Source organism: Hemicordylus capensis, chromosome 17, assembly GCF_027244095.1.
Source record: "Hemicordylus capensis ecotype Gifberg chromosome 17, rHemCap1.1.pri, whole genome shotgun sequence".
NCBI lineage: Eukaryota > Metazoa > Chordata > Lepidosauria > Squamata > Cordylidae > Hemicordylus > Hemicordylus capensis.
The window spans coordinates 3,132,932-3,155,608 of record NC_069673.1 but is presented as its reverse complement, the minus strand read 5'-3'; the positions used below and the strand labels follow the sequence as shown (position 1 = coordinate 3,155,608).

Here is a 22,677-nt window from a genome sequence, read left to right as displayed (position 1 = left end):
TGCGTTCAGGGTATAAAGGGAGCTGCCAGTGTCGAGGGCGCCACGCTCTAGGCACACCATGGGTCGCTGGGAGATGCTGTGCTTCGCCCTTGCCTTCTGCCTGGGGGCAGCAGGGGCTGCCAAGGTAACCCTGGCCCAGCCGATTGGCCTAAGTGGCCACTCCTGCCCCGTGGAGCAATCCGAGGGCCAAATGTAGAAGAAGGGCTTTCCCGCGGCTGTTCAAGGGCCACAATCCAGAGAGCCCTGCTTCTGTCTCATCAGCTCCAAGGGGGCTTATAGATCTGGCGAAAGAAACAGCAGTGGCCCCCGTCTCGTGGCCGGGCTGCTTTGGAAGCCAAAGGGTCCCACCATCGCCCGCGAGAAGGACCTCTGGGCAGTGGGCTGGGAGAAAGATGGAGTCAGGGATGCCAGTCGTGGTACCCAGACTGTTGCCTAGGAGCACAGGAAGCTGCCTCGTCAGAGTCAGACCCTGGATCCGTCTCACTCAGGGTTGTCTACACTGACTGGCAGCAGCTCTCCAAGATTTCCGGCGGGAGTCTTCCCCAGCCCTACCTGGAGATGCTGCCAGGGATTGATCCGGAGACCTCCTGCATGCGAGCAGATGTTCTCGCATTCAGGGGCATATCCCTTCAGGGGCATATCTCGCAGCAGGCCGCGCTCACATGTGGTCACCCATCCAAATGCAAGCCAGGGCGAGCCCTGCTTAGCAGAGGGGCCAGTCCACGCTGCCTCAAGACGGCGACGCCAGCCCCATCGTGGTGTAAGGCTGCTTTCTGTCTCCATGCAGTATGCTGTATGTAATGGCAGTCGTTTTGACATTTAGAAACCACACCTTTTCTTTCCCTTTCGGGCGAGTTTAGCTGGGCATCGTGGTCACGGAAGGAGGCTTTGTGGAAGGTGAAAACAAGAAGCTGGGTCTCTTCGGGGACTACATGGATATCTTCAAGGGAATCCCTTTCGCTGCCCCGACAAAAACCCTCGAAGACCCCCAGCCACACCCTGGTTGGCCAGGTAAGGGGCACTTTGATTTCTGGATGATTGGGTCTATTTCGGGATTCGAACCCAGCTCTCCACTTGTGCTTCGCTCTTGATGTCATGCAAGCTAACTGGAGTGTATATGCCCCACCATTTCTCTCTCTCTCGCCCCCTTAGGTACCCTGCAAGCCAAGGAATATAAGAAGCGATGTTTGCAGTCCACACTCACTCAGACAGACACACGGGGCTCTGAAGATTGTCTGTATCTGAACATCTGGGTGCCCCAAGGGAAAAAGCAAGGTAAGGCACGAAAGGGACGAGGGAGGCATCTCCCTTGTTTATTTTATACATATTTATCGTTCCAGTTCTAGACCGCCTTCCATAAAACTCATCCCAAAGTGGTTTACGAAAGTCCAAATACAAGGCAATGCCATAAAAGCCAGCATAACTTAGTTGGTTAGTGTGTTGGACTAGGACTGGGAAGACCCGGGTTCGGATCTCCATTCAGCCATGTAATTCACTGGGTGATTCTGGGCCAGTCATGTATCTCTCAGCCTAACCTACCTCACAGGGTTGTTGTGAGGATAAAAATAACCATCTGAGCTCCTTGGAGGAAGAGTGGGGATATAAGCGTAATTTATTATTTTTTTTAATTAAATTAAAAGCAATAAGAACCATAAAACGTCAACTTTACAGGGGTGCAAGGAGAGGAAAAGGGCTAATCCAAGAGCTCTCAGCCTTGGCTCCCCAGATGATGATGGATTACAACTCCCATCACCCCCAGCCACAATACCGCTGTGGCAGGGAATGATGGGAGTTCTAGTCCAACACCACCCACCGTTAAGAACCCATGGGTTAGTTAACTTGCAGTCTTGTAGTAGTACAAAGTTACCACACCACTGGCTACTCAGTGGCTTTGGTGGGTGGCCAAATCTGGAGCAGTTGAGGTGGTGCTCTGGATTTTGGCTGGTGTTAAGGGTGTCGGGCAAATGGATCCCCAGGGCGCAATCCTCTGGGACGTTCTCCTGCATAAGCCCCATTGAACCCCTGCTCATTTCTGTCCCTGTTGAGCCCAGTATAGGAAGCTGCCATCTACTGAGTCAGACCCTTGGTCTATCTAGCTCAGTATTGTCTACCCAGACTGGCAGCGGCTTCTCCAAGGCTGCAGGCAGGAGCCTCTTGCAGCCCTCTCTTGGAGATGCTGCCAGGGATGGAACTGGGAACCTAGATGCTCTTCAGGCATACCTGCTTAGCTAAAGGGGACAAGTCATGCTTGCTACCACAAGAGCAGCCCTCCTCTTCTTAACAGGCGGTGGGGCTCATGGTGAAGAAGATGTTCTCTTAAATACCCAGGGCCTAAGCTGTGCAAGGCTTAGGCGGTTTAGGGGTTAGTTACACGTGTCAGTTGCAGTGACAGGCGGTACTTTCCCTGCACGATCAGAATGCTCCAGGCAGGGTTGTGCAAAGAGCCGCTGCCATCACCGTCTGCTAAAGCGTTACTCGAATCTCCAGGGACCTTTCTCCCCGAAATCTGTTTCAGGCTCAAACCCCAAGCTAGCGATTTCCCGGCTGCCAGCTAAGCCAGAGTCTCGCTTTCTCCTCGCCAAGCCTTTCTGCCCAAACGGCTCTGGCACCAGACCCACGAGACGGCTTCGGTTCGGCGAAGCGAGCGAAACGACTCCGGCGGTCGGCTTCCCCGTCTGCCTCGTCCCGGGGCCTCACTCTCCCTCTCCCTCTCCTCCTCTCCCCGCTTGCCCTTTCCTGCTCCAGTCTCTACCAACCTGCCGGTGATGATCTGGATTTATGGAGGAGCCTTTCTCTGGGGCGGTGGCCAAGGCGCCAACTTCCTGAACAACTACCTCTACGACGGGGAGGAGATTGCCGACCGGGGGAAGGTCATCGTGGTGACCCTGAACTACCGCCTCGGACCCCTGGGCTTTCTCAGTACGGGAGATGCCAGCCTGCCAGGTAAGGTGCCTCTGGGGGAGTATTGTTCCACACACACACCCATGCAGATGTTTCTTTGGGGATAGTTCAGATATTATGGAGCATCGTCCACTGCTTCTGTGGCTTTCAGAAGGCTGAGAGCGTGGTCTCCGGGCAGGGGTTCCCCACCTGCGATACTCCCGATGTTGCCGAATGACAACTGTCCTTGGGGATTTGGGGAGGTTGTAGTTCAGACCGCCCGTTGGGAACCCCCCGAGCTAAGCTAGGGCCGGTTTTGGACGGCAGCTCCCATAATTCCCAGCCCCAGTGGCCCATGGTTGGGGATTCTAAGGACGTAAGAAGAGCGAAGACCCAGCTCCCTTGAGAAGTCCATCGTGCTGGAGAAACTTGAAGGAAAGAGAAGGAAGAGGACGACCAGCAGCAAGGTGGAGGGGCTCGATCCCGACAGCCATGAAGGCACCACTGAGAGACCTTCAAGGCCAAGTTGAATGCAGATCATCCTGGAGAGAATCTAGTGGTTGCTAAGAGTTGACACCGACTTGACAGCACTCACTCACTCACTCACTCACTCAATCAATCAAGAAGAGCCCTGCTGGATCAGGCCCAAGGAAGCCCTTCCAGTCCAGCATCCTGTTTCCCACAGTGGCCCACCAGATGCCTCTGGGAAGCCCACAGGCAAGGGGGTGAGGTCATGCCCTCTCTCCTGCTGTTGCCCCCCTGCAACTGGGATTCAGAGGCATCCTTCCTCTGAGGCTGGAGGTGGCCCGTAGCCATCAGACATGATAGCCCTTGATAGACCTGTCCTCCATGACTTTGTCTAAGCCCCTTTTGAAGCCATCCAAGCCTAATGGTCATCCGCACATCCTGTGGCAGAGACTTAATGAAGCGCTGTTTGCAAAAAAAAAAAAGGACTCCCTTTTGTCACTGCTAACTTTCCTGGCAGTTGTAGGCTGACATCTGCAGGAGTTGAGCAGCTCTGGTCTGATGGCACACGATATAGCCGCCTTGCGGAAGCTAAGCAGGCTTTGGTGGAGTCAGTACCTGGATGGGAGACCCATGTTGGCCACCTTTGGGGCTGGGCCCATAGCTCAGTGGGAGAGCATCTGCTTTGCATGCAGAAGGTCCCGGGTTCAATCCCTGGCAGCATCTCATAGCAACATAGGAAGCTGCCTTATACGGAGTCAGACCCTTGGTCCAGCTAGCTCAGTGTCGTCTACCCAGACTGGCAACAGCTTCTCCAAGGTTGCAGGCAGGAGTCTCTCTTAGCCCTCTCTTGGAGGTGCTGCCAGGGATTGAAGCTGGAACCTTCTGTCTCCTAAGGGGAATCTCTTCCAGTGCTCAGACATGGTCACCCATCCAAATGCACACCAGGGCAGACCCTGCTTAGCAAAGGGGGACTAGGCATGCTAGTCCAATTGGACTAGGCATGCTTGTCCAATAACATCTGGCAACGCTTGGTTGGGGACCCCTGCCCTCGACTTGACCCAGTTCTGGAAGGCATCTCTTCTTTGCACAGGTAACTACGGACTTAAAGACCAGCACATGGCCATTGCCTGGGTGAAGAGGAACATCAGAAATTTCGGGGGTGACCCAGATAACATCACGATCTTTGGGGAATCTGCTGGCGCTGTCAGTGTGTCCTTACAGGTACGGAGTGTCGGCTCTTTCTTACGACATCACCTTGCAGGCTGGCAGACCTCTTGTGGGGGAAACTCCTGGACTACATCCCCAGGAGTGTATTACATAAAGAGGCGCCTTTTTAAAGTGGTGATTCTCTTATATTTAGCAGGGGGAGAGCAACTGGCCCTATCCGTCCCCAGCACAGCATCTCTCCAGTGGCTGTTGCTGGTGTTTGCTTTGTGTTTCCTTTTGGATTGTGAGTCCTTTGGGGACAGAGGATTGTCTTATTTATGTATTATTTTTCTATTAAACTGCTTTGAGAATTTTGTTGAAGAGCGGTATATAAATATCTGTAGTGGCCCCACCTTGAGGCCCTCAAAAGTTCTTAGGACTACTACTCCCATCATCCCCAGCCACAATGACTAAAGGGGATGATGGGAGTTGTAGTCTAAGAACATTTGGGAGCCCAAGGTTGGTAACCCCTGTATTATTTTATTTTTAAAGCAATGTTTAGTTAGCATTTGCCAACAAAAATCTCAAATTTTAAGAGAATGTCTTCTTTGAACCCCACCGCCCATGAGATGGAGAGGTCCGTCTGCGGTTGCCACCAGTTTGTCTTCCGAAATGTCCTCCAAAATTAGCTCCAGGAAGGACTTCGCCACCAAAAGCCATCTCTCTCTGTTTCCTCCCCTCTCTTCCATTAGATCAGGGGTTCTCCACCTGTGGTGGTCCGGATGTTGCTGAACTACAACTCCCATCATCCTCAGGCACAATAAATGGTAGATGGGGGTTATGGAAGTTGTAGTTCAGCAGTATCTGGAGGGCCACAGGTCAGGAATCTCGATGTTTAGATAACGGTGAATATTTTGAAGGCGTTGCTGTAGCTTGGTTGGATTGGGTTCATTATGAATTTGGTGATCTATCTATCTATCTATCTATCTATCTATCTATCTATCTATCTATCTATCTATCTATCTATCTATCTATCTATCTATTGTTTACACAGTCAGACAGGTGTTATTGACTGGTTTGTTTTAACCAGACATCGAGTCCTTCCCAAGGACCTGAGATGGCTGAATTTTATTATCAATATTGTTGTTGTTATTATAGATATTGTTGCAAAATATAGGCTGTTCCGAGTAAAGTTGCTTTTTGTAGTTGGCTGGTGGTGATTTCTGTGGCCCTGATGGTGTTGAGGTGCTCTTTAAGTTGTTTTGGAATAGCACCTAGGGCGCCAGTTACCACTGGGATTATTTTGGTCTTCTTCTGCCACAGCCTTTCAGTTTTGATTTGTAGATCTTTGTATTCTCCCCCGACCCCCATTTCTTTTTCTTCTATTCTGCTATCCCCTGGTATTGCTATGTCAATTATTTTGACTTGTTTTTCTTTCTTCTCGACTACAGTTATATCTGGTGTATTGTGTGGCAGATGTTTGTCTGTTTGTAGTCGGAAGTCCCATAATATTTTTACATCTTCATTTTCTTCAACTTTTTCCATTTTATGGTCCCACCAATGTTTGGCTACAGGTAGCTTGTATTTTTGGCAGATGTTCCAATGTATCATCCCTGCTACCTTGTCATGCCTTTGTTTGTAGTCAGTCTGTGCGATCTTTTTACAACAGCTGATTAGGTGGTCCACTGTTTCATCTGCTTCTTTACAAAGGCGGCACTTGCTGTTTGTGGTGGATTTTTCGACTTTTGCTCTTATTGCATTTGCTCTTAGTGCCTGTTCTTGTGCAGCTGGTGTTAAACCCTCTGTTTGTTTCTTCAAGTTACTGTTCCTAAGCAACTGCCATGTCTTGGTGATGTTTGATTTTCCACTTATATTGTGCTAATATTGACCATGCAGGGGCTTATTTCTCCATTTTTCTGCTCGGTTCTTGACTTGTTCTTTCTTGTAGGCCTGCTTTCTTTCATTGGTGTTGAATAGTTTCGCATTATTGACCATTTGAAGTGCATCTTCTTCACTGTCCTTGATATATTCTTCAAGGCCTCTTTTCTCCTCCTCTACTGTTTGATGGACTTGCAGCATTCCTCTTCCACTTGAGCTGCGAGGGAGGTAGAGCCTATCGACATCACTGCGGGGGTGCAGAGCATGACTGATGGTCATGATTTTCCTGGTCTTACGGTCTAGCGTCTCTAGCTCTGCCTGGGTCCAGTCTATTATCCCTGCAGTGTATCTGATAACAGGTATAGCCCAGGTGTTTATGGCTTGTATGGTGTTCCCGCCATTGAGTTTGGACTTGAGGATTTTTCTAACTCTCCTGATGTATTCACTTCCAACTTTTCTTTTAACTTCAGTGTGTGCGATGCTATCAGCCTGGAGAATGCCAAAGTATGTGTAATGTTCTTTCTCTTCCAGGTTCTTGATCTTGCTTCCATTGGGCAGTTCTATTCCTTCTGTTTTTGTTATTTTCCCTCTGTTCATTATTAATGCAGCACACTTGTCTAGTCCAAACTCCATTGCTATATCGCTACTGAATATACAGACAGTGTTTAGCAGTGATTCGATTTCTGACTGGGACTTTCCATACAACTTCAGATCGTCCATGTACAGCAGATGGTTGATTTGACTTGATGTTTTAGATGTTTGGTATCCGAGGCCTGTTTTGTTTAGTATTTGTGAAAGTGGGGTCATGGCGATTACAAACATCAGAGGGGATAGTGAGTCCCCTTGGAAAATGCCTCTTCTAATGCTAACCTGTCCAAGTGTCTCACCATTGATTGTGTACTGCACATGCTCATTGCTTTTAAAATAAATATCTGAATGTTTTTGCTGAAACCAGTTGTTTCTAAACATTTTAGTATCCATGTATGAGGCAATGAGTCGAAGGCCTTCTTGTAGTCAATCCATTCAACACTTAGATTGGTTTTTCTTCTCTTGCAATTTTCTAAAATCATTTTGTCAGTCAGCAGCTGGTCTTTGTGCCTCTGGTGTTTGGGCAATTTCCTTTCTGTTCACCTGGAAGCTGCTTATTAGTTAATAAGTGTTGCATTACTTCATCTGCTATTATTCCAGTTAATAATTTGAACATGGTTGGTGGGCAGGTTATCGGTCTATAATTACTTGGAACTGCACCTTTTGCTGGGTCTTTCATGATGAGATGAGTTTTGCCAGTTGTTAACCATTGTTCAATATCACCTCCTTGCAAAATGTGATTGAACTGTTTTGATAGTTGTTTATGAAGGCTTGTTAGGTGTTTAAGCCAAAAGCCATGCAGTTCATCGTCGCCTGGTGCAGTCCAATTTTTAATTTTCTCTGCTTTTTCACTTATTAATTCTGTTGTTCTTATTAGATCTTGCATTTGTTGGTTACATTTTTGACCTCTTTTACCCAGCCTGCTTTTTTATTATAATCTATTGAATTGTCCCATAATTCTTCCAAGAATTGCACTGTTCCTTCTTTATTTGGTGTTTCTATGTTTCTTGCAGTTTTTCCTCCTATGCTTTGGTAGAAACGTTTCTGATTTGACTGGAATTGGAGATTCTGCCTGTGTTGTGTGATTCTGGCTTCGTATCTGCTAATCTTCTTTGACACTGCTGTTATTATTATTTCCAGGACTTCTCCAATTTTCCTTGAATCTAGATGGTATTTTTGGATCAGATACTGTTTGGTGTTTTCATTCTTCAGCTTCTTGTCTTTCATATCTTTCAATTTACGAGCATCTGATCTAAGCCTGGCTAATCTTCCATTTAGGTGATGTGCTACTTTCTTTTTTAACAGGTCCTCTGATCTTATATCTGACCTCTTGTGTTGTTATTGTTGCTGCACTGTACATTAGTTGGTTTGTTTCTTGCAAATGATTGGTTGTTGTTTCTGCAAGTGCAGCATTTACATCTTTTAAATGCCTGAGCAAGTTGTTTTTTTTGGCAACTGTTTTTGTTGCTGGAAGTCGAACCCTAGTGGTTGTTTGGTTCATGTGCTCAGTTATTTTTTGCTTTAGTTCTTATTGCTTTTCTGTTAGATGGCATTCAGGTTTTTGAGATTATTATTATTGAGATTATTATTGAGATGATCATGATGATGATGATGATGATTTTTGGGTCTGCTTTTCCTGCCCCATAGACCCTGTCGCCCTACAACAAAGGACTGATCAAGCGGGCCATCAGCCAGAGTGGAGTCAGCCTGTGCACCTGGGCCATTCAGAAGAATCCCCTCTACTGGGCAACCAAGGTAAAGTGGCATCAAAATAAGGGGGCAAACTCCTGAAGTGCTGTGTGAGTCTTGGCTTGTGCCCAATAGAAGCATTAGAGTTGGACGGGACCTTGGACGTTTTCTATCCAGCCTCCTCCTCGGTGTAGGACTCTGCTACAGCATTCCTAACCAATGCCCACTCAGCCTCTCTTTGAAAACCTCTAAAGAAGACCCCTGCATGAGGCAGACTGTTCCACTGTCCAACAGCTCTTCTGTAGGAAATTCCTCCTAACGTCTAGCCGGAATCGGCTTCCTTGTAACTGCAACCCATTGGTGCTAGTCCAGGAACAGCAGGGAACGAATCTGCTCCTCCTTCTCTGTGGTAGGGATGTGCACGGAATTTGCATGAATCGATTCAGATTTGCCCAAAGTTGAATTTGGTCGAATTCGCCCGAATGTGATTCGACTTTGATGGATTTGAATCGGAATCATTTCAGACGAATCTCCACTCTGTTCAATGGTTTTGAATCAATTCAAGTTTGATTCAAACGCCATCCCTATTCTGTGGCAGTCCTTGAGATATTTGAAAATGCCTCTCAAATCACCCCTTCGCCTTTTCTTCTCCAGGCTAGACATCCCTAGCTCCATTCCTCACAGAACTTGGTTTCCAGACCCCTCGCCGTCTTGGCGGCCCACTGTTGAACCTGTTCCAGTTTCTCAACGTCTTTCTTTAAATGTAGTGCCCAGAATTGGATGCAGTATTCGAAGTTAGGTCTACTCAGCACAGAAAAGAGTGGCGCTTTTGCTTCTTGTGATTTGGGCCCTGATGATGCATCTGATGATGTAGCTCAGGATTGCATTCGCTTTTTAAAAACTCTGTTCCTAGGCAATCCAGATTCTGCCCAAGAAAAACAAATATATGCCAAATAAATAAACGAACTTGTAAAAACAATGTACATTTGAATAACTTTTCTGTATTCGGCATTACAAAATGTTGTCACCTTTCTGCCTATTTCGTTCTGTTTACACAAATAAACAGAATAAAATAAGGTTCTAGTCCATATTGGGGACTAGAACCGTAATGGCCACCCCCTTCCCCCCCGGTCCCTGGAAATCTTATTCAGCAACTCTGCTGGCTTCTGAACTGTCAACAAGTGTTGCCCATATTCTTTGCGCTATGTATTTGCTACCTTAAGGACTAGAAACTTTTTTAAAAAAAATTAAAAAGTGAGAGTCTCAGAAACCTGAATTCTGTACCAAGTGGGGAATTCTGTGCTTCTGTCAAATTGCACTGGGCCCTAGGCTTAAATGGGATTGCTCCAGCATTTGTATCCATGTCTCCCCTCTAAGAAAAAGTGGGTAAAAATATTCTATTGCTCTTAGCCCTCAAAGCCTTCCCATTGATGCCTTGCAGGTCGCCCAACATGTGGGTTGCCCCACAGACAACACGACGGCTCTGGCCAACTGCCTGCGGATCACCGACCCCAAAGCTCTGACTCTTGCCTACCATCTGGAGGTGCTCAACTTGCCATGTAAGCTGGACTTGGAGTGGGGAGTTTCTCTCTCTCTCTCATATATCTTTACCCCTCCCCTCCAGTACACTACTGTTAACTGAACAGAGAGGCACCTTTCAAAGTGGTGATTCTCTTATATTTAACAGGGGGAGAGCAACTGGCCTTCTCCAACCCCAGCACAGCATCCCTCCAGTGGCTGTCTATTTTATATTTCTTTTTAGACTGTTTGAGCCTTTTGGCACTGGGAATCGTCTTATTTATTTATTATATATTTTCCTATAAAAACTGCTTTGCAAACCTTTTTGGAAAAGTGGTATATAAATATTATTATTATTGTTATTATTATTATTATTATTATTATTATTATTATTATTATTATTATTATTCCAAGTGTGGTTGTAGACATGAATTGTCCCCTTTGCTAAGCAGGGTCCATCCTGGTTGCATTTGAATGGGAGACTCAATGTGTGAGCATTGGAAGATATTCCCCTGGGGGGATGGGGCCACTCTGGGAAGAGCATCTGCAAATGTTTGTATGCAGAAGGTTCAAGTTCCCTCCCTGGCAGCATCTCCAAGATAGAGCTGAGAGCGATTCCTGCCTGCAACCTTGGAGAAGCTGCTGCCAGCCTGGGTAGACAATGCTGAGCTAGATGGACCCAGGGTCTGACTCAGTAGAAGGCGGCTTCCTCTGTTCCTAAGCCTCTCTCTAACCCGAGGCTGACTCCAGATTGCTCGAGAGGCTTGCAGTGACCCTCCACCCGAAACAAGCTGCCTGTCCTCTTCGTTCCTCCACCCTGCCCTGCGCTCCCAAGCTTGATCGCTTGGTCTAGAAAACAGACATTGGAGGGCTGATTTCCCCAGTAACGGTGCTCTGAGTGAATGAAGCTCTTTTCAAGCCAAAGGCCTGGGGACTTGGCTGGTAGAACCCATATCCAGAAGGGCTCAAATATCCAGAGCCTCCCCTTCCTCTCCTCTGGCCCTTCCGGGCTTCATCCGAGCCCCTCCCATTCCAGCTCTGAATTTTAAAAGGCGGCCTTTTGCCACCCCAGCCTCTGACTCTGGCCAGTCTCCACGAGGAGGGAGACTCTATGAAATAGGAAGCATCCATGTGACTGGTATTTACATAGGAACATGGGAAGCTGCCATATACTGAGTCAGACCCTTGGTCCATCTAGCTCAGTATTGTCAACACAGACTGGCAGCGGCTTCTCCAAGGTTGCAGGCAGGAGTCTCTCTCAGCCCGATCTTGGAGACGCCAAGGAGGGAATACTGGTTGTGTAAAAGAAGTACTTCTTTTTCTCTGTCCTGATTCTTCCAGCATTGAGCTTTAGCGGATAGGAAACATAGGAAACTGCCATATACTGAGTCAGACCATTGGTCTATCTAGCTCAGTATTGTCTACCCAGACTGGCAGCGGCTTCTCCAAGGTTGCAGGCAGGAATCTCTCTCCGCCCTCTCTTGGAGATGCTGCCAGGGAGGGAACTTGGAACCTAGATGCTCTTCCAAGAGCGGCTCCATTCCCCTGAGGGGGGAATATCTTACAGTACTCACACATCAAGTCTCCCATCAAAATGCAAACCAGGGCAGACCCTGCTTAGCTAAGAGGACAAGTCATGCTTGCTACCACCAGACCAGCTCTCCTCTCCTAGACCAGATCTCCTCTCCTTTACGAGTTACCTGCACACCCTTTATTTATAGGTTTGCTCTGTAGAAAATTAGGACTAGAAATGGACAGTTCAGTAGCCGTTGCTTGCAGATTCCCGGTCGTCGGCTGCTCTCTTGCTGTTGTCCAGTGCTGTGACGGATTTCCTCTCTGCCTCCTCCCCTGCAGACCCCCTGGTCCACTATCTCGCCTTCTCCCCCGTGGTTGATGGAGACTTCATCCCAGATGTCCCCGAGAAGCTCTTCGACAATGCCGCAGACATCGACTACATTGCCGGGGTGAACAATATGGACGGGCATTTCTTCGCTGGGATCGACCTGCCCGCCCTCAACCGCCCACTTGTCAAGGTCACCAAGTAAGTGGGCCCATTCATGATACGGGCGGGCCGTGGGGTGCAGGGGAGAGAGGCGGGCCTTGACCTAGGGTGTAGGGAACCACAGCAAGTCGTGGCTGAAAACTGCAGAGCCCACGTGGAGGAGAGCTGGTCTTGTGGCAGCAAGTGTGAATTGCCCCCCTTTTGCTAAGCAGGGACTGCCCTGGCTTGCATTTGGATGGGTGACTACATGTGTGAGCACTGGAAGATATTCCCCTTAGGGGATGGGGCTGCTCTGGGAAGAGCAGAAGGTTCCAAGTTCCCTACCATGCTTTTCCGCAGTCTTCTTTTTTCTAACCTAGAAAGCCCCACGTGTTCACAAGCCCTTACAACCAGTTCTTCAGCAGGGCTAAATGAATCCCAGGTGTAAGGGAACCTTGGCACCTAGAAATATAACCGTGGTGCCTAGACTAGACTACTCTAGATATGCCACATCTGTAGAACTGACTTCCTGAGGTCTGCTCACCCTAGCCCGGAGGTCACCAAAGAGAGGAGAGCTGGTCTTGTGGTAGCCAGCATGACTTGTCCCCTTAAGCTAAGCAGGATCTGCCCTGGTTTGCATATGAATGGGAGACTAGAAGTGTGAGCACTGTGAGATCTTCCCCTCAGGGGATGGAGCTGCTCTAGGTAGAGCATCTAGGTTCCAAGTTCCCTCCCTGGCAGCATCTCCAAGATAGGGCTGAGAGAGATTCCTGCCTGCAACCATGGAGAAGCTGCTGCCAGTCTGTGAAGACAATACTGAGCTAGATGGACTGACTCAGTATATGGCAGCTTCCTATGTAACCAGCATCTGATTGGAGGTACTAGCATAACAGATGGAAACTACCAGCAAAGGAAACAGGATGTTACATAGGAATAGGAAGTTGCCTTCTACCGAGTCAGACCCTTGATCCATCCAGCTCAGTCTTTGTGGCACGGACTGGCAGCGGCCCTCCTTGATTTCAGGTGGGCATCTTTCCCAGCCCTACCTGGAGATGCTGCCAGGGATTGAACTTGGGACCTTTTGCCTGCAAAGCAGACTCTCAGCCCTTTACCACTGAGCTACCGCTCCATCCGCAAAACAGAGGAACATAAGAAGTGGCCTTATACAGAGTCAAACCCTCGGTCTAACCTGCTCGGGCTTGCCCACACTGACCGGCAGCAGCTCTCCATGTTTTCAGGCCTTCCCAACTCTGCCTGGAGATGCTGCCAGGGGTTGAACCTGGGGCCTTCTGCATGCCCAGCAAATGTTCTCCCACTGACCTAGGTCAGGGGCAGATGCTTCTCTTGCGGGGTCCGCTGGCCTCTTCCTTGACTGCTCGGCACCAATAAAAGTGTTTTTTCTTACTTCACAGGGAGGAGGTCTATCACATCATTCAGGGGCTGACGGTGCAGAAAGGCGTGGCTGCCGCCAGCGAGGCCTTTGCCCTGTACACCAAGGTCTGGAGTGACACCGTAGACCAGGAGGTCGTGAAAAGGACCGTGCTGGACGCGGAGACTGACTACATCTTTTTGGTGCCTACCCAGCGGGCGCTCGACCTCCACCACCAACACGCCAAGTAAGAGTCCTGGGCGGGTTTGGGTGCGAGTGAGTGTCCCCCCTGGGGTCTGTTGGGGGTGGCTGAGCTCCTCGGTGTCTCTGAGGGCTCCTTGCTTGAAGCTGAGAACGTTTGGGTCGGGTTGGAAGGCTGGTCCACACAATCGCCGACCCAGTTTCAGGAGCTACGCAGGCTCCTTTTCTCGGCTGGTGTAGGAGGTCACCCAACGTGGATTACACACAATCGCCGACCCAATTTCAGGAGCTACGCAGGCTCCTTTTCTCGGCTGGTGTAGGAGGTCACCCAATGTGGGTTACACTCCTCACCCCCATGCTCCAAGAGGCAGGAGTAAGACAAATTGAAGAACCCTGAAATAGGCCCCCTGTGGGCGGTTCCTCTCCGTTCTTTTCCTGACTTTGCTCCAGGAAGTCACAATTGCCTATAGCTCCGTCGCTTGGCCTACTTATTTATTTAGAGCCCAGAGCGGTGTACATGGTTATCTTTATCCTTGCAACAACCCTGCGAGGTAGGTTAGGCTGAATGATTCATGACTGGCGCAGAGTCACCCAGTGAGTTTCATGGCTGAATGGGGATTTGAACTCAGGTCTTCCTGGTCCTAGTCCAACACTCTAACCACTACGCTATGCTGGCTCTTCACACCGGTGGGTTCTTTGCTTTTGTGCAACCCCTTCGTAATGTCTGCTGTTTTTCTGATTCCTGCAGTTGTATGTTGTTCGTGAGGACAGTGTAGCCCTTGCACTGTAAATATGTGTTTCTTTCTCCCTGCCTTTTCGTTTTTCCTCCTTGGGGCTAGAGCTGTTTAAAGGAACCGAGAGGGACCACCCACAGCGGGCCTATTTAAGGGTTCTTCGATTTGTCTTATTTATTTATTGTTAAATTTATATACCGCCTTTCATTAAAGCAATCCCAAGGCGGTTTACAGCAAAAAAAAAAATTTAACACAAGATGGTAAAAAAGACACAATTAAAATATTAAGTTGGGGTGGGATATAAAACAAATCTGATTAAAAAATTTAAAACACAAAGCATAAAAGCAATAAAGATTATAAGGAGCAGCAGCAGAGAATCAAATAAATATTCTTATTCCTGCCTCCTGGAGTATGTGTGTCGGGTGGGGGGTAAGATTGCACTTGGAATTTGTGTGAAAGCTTTGAACATCCCACGCTTTTTTACCATCTGGAAACTGCTTCAGCCACATGTGGAAGTGCAACATTTCTGTTGCAGAAAAAAGCATGTTTTTTTGCGGGGCGGGGGGGGGGCGGGCTTGCAATTGGAGTTTCTGCATTAATACAGGGCTATGTCTACTTGGTGGGGGAGAGACCAGGTGGCTCATAGGTGATGGGTGATCTTCCCATAAAGTATGACAACGTAGGACTAGGCAGGGTTATATTGTACTGGTAATAATGGTGGCTGCTTTAAATTGGTTTGGAAAAAGACGCCATGTGGATTTTCAAAAAAGAACACCCCATCTGGGAGTGCCCTAAGAAATCAACTGCAGTGATTCTCCACTTGAATTTTAGTTCTATTTACACATTGGACTGACCTTTTAAAAAAAAAATTCTCCGTTAGATTTTGAAAGTGGCACCATCTTCTCATGTTACCCCCACTGTTGGGGTGAGGGTCATGGGAACATTGGAAGCTGCTGTATACTGAGTCAGACCTTTGGTCCATCTAGCTCAGTATTGTCTGCCCAGGCTGGCAGCGGCTTCTCCCAGGTTGCAGGCAGGAATCTCTCTCCGCTCTATCTTGGAGATGCTGCCCGGGAGGGAACTGGGAACCTTCTTCTGCTCTTCCCAGAGCGGCTCCATCCCCTAAGGGGAATCTCTTGCAGTGCTCACACTTCGCGTCTCCCATTCAAATGCAAACCAGGGCAGACCCTGCTTAGCTAAGGGGACAAGTCATGCTTGCTGCCACCAGACCAGCTTCTCCTCTCTCTGTCCAGGAGCGGCAAGACCTACAGCTACGTCTTCTCCCAGCCATCTCGCATGCCGGTCTACCCCAGCTGGGTCGGGGCGGATCATGCCGACGACCTGCAGTATGTCTTTGGGAAGCCGTTTGCCACGCCGCTGGGCTACAAGGCGAAGCACAGGACCGTGTCCAAGGCCATGATTGCGTACTGGACCAACTTCGCCAGGACCGGGTAAGAGGCCTCCAAACCCTCCTCTGGTGCCTCCTTCCTCCCCATAAGCTCCCCAAGAACAGGCCGTGCGGCTGTTGGGCCTTATTAGAACCCCGAAGGCTCGTTCCTCTAGATGCCCGAGAGCAGGGTTTCTTCCCGTTTGGGTCCCCAGATGCGATTGGACTTCAACTCCCATCATCCCCAACCAAAGGCCACTAGGATGATGGGAGTTGAAGTCCAATGAGATCTGGGGACCCGGCGTTGAGAATCCTTGCCCTAGAATAGGGGTAGGCCACCCTGGCTCTCCAGCCGGTGTTGAACTACAACTCCCATCATCCACAGCGCTGGGGAGGATGCGTGTTGTAGTTCATCAACAGCCACTCCTGCCCTAGAAGAAGCGGAGTGTTAGTAGCAACATCGCAAGACCGCCCCCCCCCCCCCCGACTGGGTTCAGCCTAAATGGACTCTTTCCTCTCCAGCGACCAGTCCTGTGAATTGTGGCAATTAGACTGAATCTCTGAAATATCAGTTTTGTTTTTCCTTTTTAAAAAAATTATCAAGGCAAGAGGTGACGGGATGAATGCATAGATTTTCAGGCAGTGCTTTTAGAAAGAATGAAAGTGGTCAGCCCTTTGAAGCTCTGTCAGCATTTGATTTGCTGTCATGCGTGTCTGTCATTTTAAAGTGGTGGAGCCAGTCTTACAGAGGAGGCTGCCGCCTACTGAGTCAGACCCTTGGTCCATCTGGCTCAGTGTTGTCTACTCTGACCGGCAGCAGCATCTCCCAGGTTGCAGGCAGGAATCTTTCCCAGCCCTATGTTGGAGATGCTGCTGGCTGAACTGGACATAGGCATAGAGAACAGTGATGATTCTCTTCATTTCTCAGGGGGAGAGCAACTGGCCGTATCCATCCCCGGCACAGCACCCCTCCAGTGGCTGTTGCTGGTGTCTGTCTTAAGTTTCTTTTTTAGATTGTGAAACCTTTGGGGACAGGCAGCCATTTAATTTAATTTATGTATTTGTATCTATGTAAACTATTTTGGGAACATTTGTTGAAAAGCAGTATATATATATATTTGTTGTATTCTTGCTGGGGTTCTGGAGTGCTCCGGAACACAAGGACTTGCTCAAGAACAGAAGGCCAGCTAGTCTGTTTCACACAGATGCCTCAGGTTCTTCTTACCCTAACTGGCCGTGTGTGAGTTTAATCAGTAACATGAGCCCACAGGCAAGGGTGCGGGCTCTAGGCTGACTGCAGGTTCTAGAGTGCTCTGGAACACGACAACTTGCCAGTGTAAGAGTTCTCTCTCCGGCTTCACAAAGCCTGGAAATTGGAACATAAGGCTGAGGCCTTAGCAGATGTGCCACTTGATCAGTAATGCTGCTGTCGTGTAATATCACCCGTTGTGCTTGCTTCCCACCTTGCCCGCCAGGCACTCTCACTTTCACTTGGTCTTAGTGGCCCAAATTAAGAGGGTGAGGTGGGCACACCTGGCACCAGCAAAGATGCCCCATGTTGTTTCTGGCCCCAATTCCTGGGGTTCCCAACTTGTGGCACAGCAGACGTTGCTGTGCTACAACACCCACGAGAAATGTCAGCAGACCTAGTTGGTGAAAGAGCACACGGTGGATGTTCTGCAGGGTTCCCTGGTGAGCCATTTGCCTTTAGGCTGGTTCTGATGGGTCACAAGGCTACCTCTGAGTGTGTGTATGTGTTTTCTCCCTCCCAGTGATCCCAACAAAGGCGAGTCATCTGTGCCCATAGCCTGGGTCCCCTACGACTCCCAGCACGGCTACTACCTGGAGATCAACGACGCCATCAACTACGATTCGGTCAAGCAGGGTCTCCGGGTTCCTTACGTCCAGTTCTGGACCACGACCTATCTCAGCCTGCCGGACGTCCCTGTCACTCTGGACCTCGAGTAGAACCCAAGGGAGGAGCAGCAGAACCCGTTGGACCAAACGAAAAGGCAAATGAATTAAAATGATCTGGACACTTGCGGTGACGGGATGCATCTTCTCTTCCCTTCCAAGCTTCTCTGCTACAGTAGATCTTGTATTTTAATCCCAACTCTTCTCCAAGGAGGTCAGGGTGGGGTAAACACAGTCCGCCGTGTACTTGATACTCTCAGCTCGCCTGTGAGGCGGGTTAGGCAGGGCCCCAGAGTGCCTGCTGGCAAAGCAGGGGGGCAGGGAGTAGATGCTGGATTTCCCGTTCCTGCTCTGCCCCTCTCTGCCCCACAGACTCTCTGGTTTTCCCATCAAGAATTCCTGTGCTCTGGCCATGTTTTCTGTAGCGCTTCTTTAACTCTCATGTGCGAATGGAAACCACCACGCCTCCTGGTTTGTGACCAGTGGGTTCCCTCCAGACAATCTGATGGTTTTTTTCAAATAAATTGCGGTGTTGGTTCCTGAAATTTCAGGCTCTTGTGTCCCAAATGACTACTGCAGATACTTGTAACTGTTGGTGAATTTACAGGCAAGGCTATTCTGTTCCCGCAAGACAGGCAGCAGAAGGGTCTCAAAGCTCACACCTGGCAAGGGAGGAGGTAATTAAGCCAGGGTTTCCTAAACTGGGTCTCCAGCTTCTGTCAGGGGATGATGGGGATTGTAGTCTATCCCAACGTCAAGTTGACAGTGAAGTTGACAGTTCACTGACAATAAGAAATGGAAATTTGTATGGGCTTCTTTAGAGAAAAATCTTGCGAGGCGTCTTCAATCAAGTCTATGCCAGCAACCAGTGAGCTGTAGCCGAACATCACTTGGAGACCCAGTTTAGAGAACTCCTGGATTAAGACAGTTGGCTTCTTCACTGCAAGGCAACAAGCATCAGTTAGCCACAATAGCCGCTCCTCTGAGCCCTGGCTGGCATTTCAACACTGTGTATTCTTGTGCAGCCTGGTGTATTCGAATGTAGTTAGAATATACCAGGGGTCAAAAGCTCAGGATTTCAAGTGGAATATGCCTATTGTATTCTAATGTAGTTAAAATATACCAGAATACAGGGGTAGTCTACAGTAGCCTGTATATTCTAAATATGCTAGAATACCAAAATAGAGTGGAATGCAGCTCTTCTATACTAATGTATCCTGGTGTATTCAGAGTTTACCAGATTCAAGTTTGTATTCCAACAACCTCTGACAACTCAACTTCGAGAATATAATTCAATGATTAGCTCTTTGGAGCAGAGAGACTAGCAGCAGCCAGCCACCGCCTCTGAGTCCGGGCTTGCATTCAACTGCAACCCACAGCAGCCGGGACTCTTCACACGGAGGATGTGGTTGAAATACAGATCCGGCGGCGGTGTGGGGAGGAAGAAGAGGACCTTCAAATGAAAGCTACAGTCAGGAAAGTAAGAGGCTTAAGCTGTGGTTTCGGGTAACTTTTCCTGTTTTGAGAGTGTGCCGAAATGACTTACCCTGTTTATTTTTGAATGCCTGCTCTTGGTGGTAGTGAGCAGGGCCGTCAACATCCCATGCTGCATTCAGTTGTCTGTTATCCAAGTGATCACAGATCATTCTGTTTAAAGTTGGGCAGAGGCATACTGGAAGGCCTACACGGCAGGAGAGGATTTCTCTACCTCTGAGGTGCAGAAGAAGAAACCTCAGCAGTTGTGGTTCCTTGCACAAGTGTGAAAGAAGCCACCTTCATTCCAATCGCATGCTATATTCTAGACCCGTTACAGAGATGGGCCGTGTTGGCCCTCCAGAGGTTGTTGAATTACAATTCCCATCATCCCCAGCTGAGGGCCAGGTTTGCCCCGTAACTTCGTGGAGAGGATACTCCTCTGGGGATTGGGGGCCTCCTAGTAGGGGGTGATTCGATGGTAAGGGGCTTAGGGAGCTGGGTTTGTGACCCACCCGTAGACCGCACAGTGAAGTCCAGCCCAAATGAAGAGGACAGAATGGAACAAACCCTGGCAAAAGAAAAGAAAGAATATAAAGAGGAGCAGGTAAGTAGAAGTGCTAAGGGGAATTAAAAAAAACCTAGCTGAACCAATGGTTCAAAAACCTTTGACCCAATGCCCCATTGACCCAATGCCCCATTGACCCAATGCCCCATTGACCCAATGCCCCATTGACCCAATGCCCCATTGACCCAATGCCCCATTGACCCAATGCCCCATTGACCCAATGCCCCATTGACCCAATGCCCCATTGACCCAATGCCCCATTGACCCAATGCCCCATTGACCCAATGCCCCTTTGACCCAATGCCCCTTTGACCCAATGCCCCTTTGACCCATTGCCCCTTTGACCCAATGCCCCTTTGACCCAATGCCCCTTCGACCCACTGCCCCATTGCCCCTTTGACCCAATGCCCCTTCGACCCACTGCCCCATTGCCCCTTTGACCCAATGCCCCTTTGAACCACTGCCCCATTGCCCCTTTGACGTATTGCCCCTTTGACCCAATGCCCCTTCGACCCAATGCCCCTTTGACCCTTTGACCCAATGCCCCATATCCCCTTTGACCCAATGCCCCATTGACCCTTTGACCCATTGCCCCTACGACCCATTGCCCCATTGCCCCTTCGACCCATTGACCCTTTGACCTAATGCCCCATTGACCCATTGCCCCTTTGACCCATTGCCCCTTTGACCCAATACCCCTTTGCCCCTTCGACCCATTGACCCTTCCACCCAATGCCCCTTTGACACAATGCCCCATTGCCCCTTCGACCCAATGCCCCTTCGACCCAATGCCCCTTTGACCCAATGCCCCATTGCCCCTTCGACCCAATGCCCCTTCGACCCATTGCCCCTTCGACCCATTGACCCTTTGACCTAATGCCCCATTGACCCATTGCCCCTTCGACCCATTGCCCCTTTGACCCATTGCCCCTTTGACCCATTGCCCCTTTGACCCAATACCCCTTTGCCCCTTCGACCCATTGACCCTTCCACCCAATGCCCCTTTGACACAATGCCCCATTGCCCCTTTGACCCAATGCCCCTTTGACCCAATGCCCCTTTGACCCAATGCCCCTTCGACCCATTGCCCCTTTGACCCAATGCCCCATTGCCCCTTTGACCCAATGCCCCATATCCCCTTTGACCCAATGCCCCATTGCCCCTTCGACCCATTGCCTCTTCGACCCATTGGCCCTTTGACCCAATGCCCCATTGGCACTTTGACCCAATGCCCCATTGACCCAATGCCCCATTGACCCAATGACCCTTCAACCCTTTGACCCATTGCCCCTTTGACCCATTGCCCCTTTGACCCAATGCCCCATTGCCCCTTTGACCCAATGCCCCTTTGACCCAATGCCCCTTCGAACCACTGCCCCATTGCCCCTTTGACCCAATGCCCCATTGCCCCTTTGACCCAATGCCCCATATCCCCTTTGACCCAATGCCCCATTGCCCCTTCGACCCATTGCCTCTTCGACCCATTGGCCCTTTGACCCAATGCCCCATTGGCACTTTGACCCAATGCCCCATTGCCCCAATGCCCCATTGCCCCAATGCCCCTTTGATCCATTGCCCCATTGACCCATATCCCCTTTGACCCAATGCCCCTTTGACCCAATGCCACATTGCCCCTTTGACCCAATGCCCCTTTGACCCAATGCCCCTTCGACCCAATGCCCCTTCGACCCAATGCCCCTTCGACCCAATGCCCCATTGCCCCTTCGACCCATTGCCCCTTGGACCCAATGCCCCTTCGAACCAATGCCCCTTTGACCCATTGCCCCTTTGACCAAATGCCCCATTGCCCCTTTGACCCAATGCCCCTTCAACCCATTGACCCAATGCTCCTTTGACCCATTGCCCCTTTGACCCAATGACCCTTTGACCCATTGCCCCATTGCCCCTTCAACGAATTGCCCCTTTGACCCAATGCCCCATTGCCCCTTTGACCCATTGCCCCTTTGACCCAATGCCCCTTCGACCCACTGCCCCATTGCCCCTTCGACCCACTGCCCATTGCCCCTTTGACCCATTGCCCCTTTGACCCATTGCCCCTTCGACCCAATGACCCTTTGACCCATTGCCCCATTGCCCCTTCAACGAATTGCCCCTTTGACCCAATGCCCCATTGCCCCTTTGACCCAATGCCCCTTCGACCCATTGACCCAATGCCCCTTTGACCCAATGCCCCATTGCCCCTTTGACCCAATGCCCCATTGCCCCTTTGACCCAATGCCCCATTGCCCCTTTGACCCAATGCCCCATTGCCCCTTCGACCCAATGCCCCTTTTACCCATTGCCCCTTTGACCCAATGCTCCTTCAACCCATTGACCCATTGCCCCTTCGACCCTTTGACCCAATGCCCCATATCCCCTTTGACCCATTGCCCCTACGACCCATTGCCCCATTGCCCCTTCGACCCATTGACCCTTTGACCTAATGCCCCATTGACCCATTGCCCCTTCGACCCATTGCCCCTTTGACCCATTGCCCCTTTGACCCAATACCCCTTTGCCCCTTTGACCCATTGACCCTTCCACCCAATGCCCCTTTGACACAATGCCCCATTGCCCCTTTGACCCAATGCCCCTTTGACCCAATGCCCCTTCGACCCAATGCCCCTTCGACCCAATGCCCCATTGCCCCTTTGACCCATTGCCCCTTTGACCCAATGCCCCATTGCCCCTTTGACCCATTGACCCAATGACCCTTCGACCCAATGACCCTTCGACCCTTTGACCCATTGCCCCTTTGACCCATTGCCCCTTTGACCCAATGCCCCTTTGACCCAATGCCCCTTCGAACCACTGCCCCATTGCCCCTTTGACCCAATGCCCCATTGCCCCTTTGACCCAATGCCCCTTTGACCCAATGCCCCT

General features: G+C 49.8%; 1 protein-coding gene across 4 annotated transcripts in view; it reads left to right on the top strand.

Annotated features, from left to right (window-relative positions):
• GTF3C5 (general transcription factor IIIC subunit 5) overlaps positions 1 to 18,298 on the top strand; it is a 43,648-nt gene extending 25,350 nt beyond the window's left edge. For 3 of the 4 annotated variants that reach the window (XM_053282574.1, XM_053282573.1, XM_053282572.1), the window contains exons 2-11: positions 861 to 1,011; positions 1,153 to 1,275; positions 2,746 to 2,943; positions 4,439 to 4,569; positions 8,608 to 8,715; positions 10,091 to 10,208; positions 12,022 to 12,208; positions 13,561 to 13,764; positions 15,706 to 15,903; positions 17,612 to 18,298. In XM_053282574.1, the coding sequence (XP_053138549.1) occupies positions 933 to 1,011; positions 1,153 to 1,275; positions 2,746 to 2,943; positions 4,439 to 4,569; positions 8,608 to 8,715; positions 10,091 to 10,208; positions 12,022 to 12,208; positions 13,561 to 13,764; positions 15,706 to 15,903; positions 17,612 to 17,807 (1,542 nt within the window). In that variant the 5' untranslated portion in view covers positions 861 to 932 and the 3' untranslated portion in view covers positions 17,808 to 18,298. Of the gene's footprint in view, positions 1 to 860; positions 1,012 to 1,152; positions 1,276 to 2,745; positions 2,944 to 4,438; positions 4,570 to 8,607; positions 8,716 to 10,090; positions 10,209 to 12,021; positions 12,209 to 13,560; positions 13,765 to 15,705; positions 15,904 to 17,611 lie in introns of those variants that run through there. The other variant, XR_008312828.1, reaches the window with a different exon arrangement.
• The last annotated feature ends 4,379 nt before the right edge of the window (positions 18,299 to 22,677 follow it).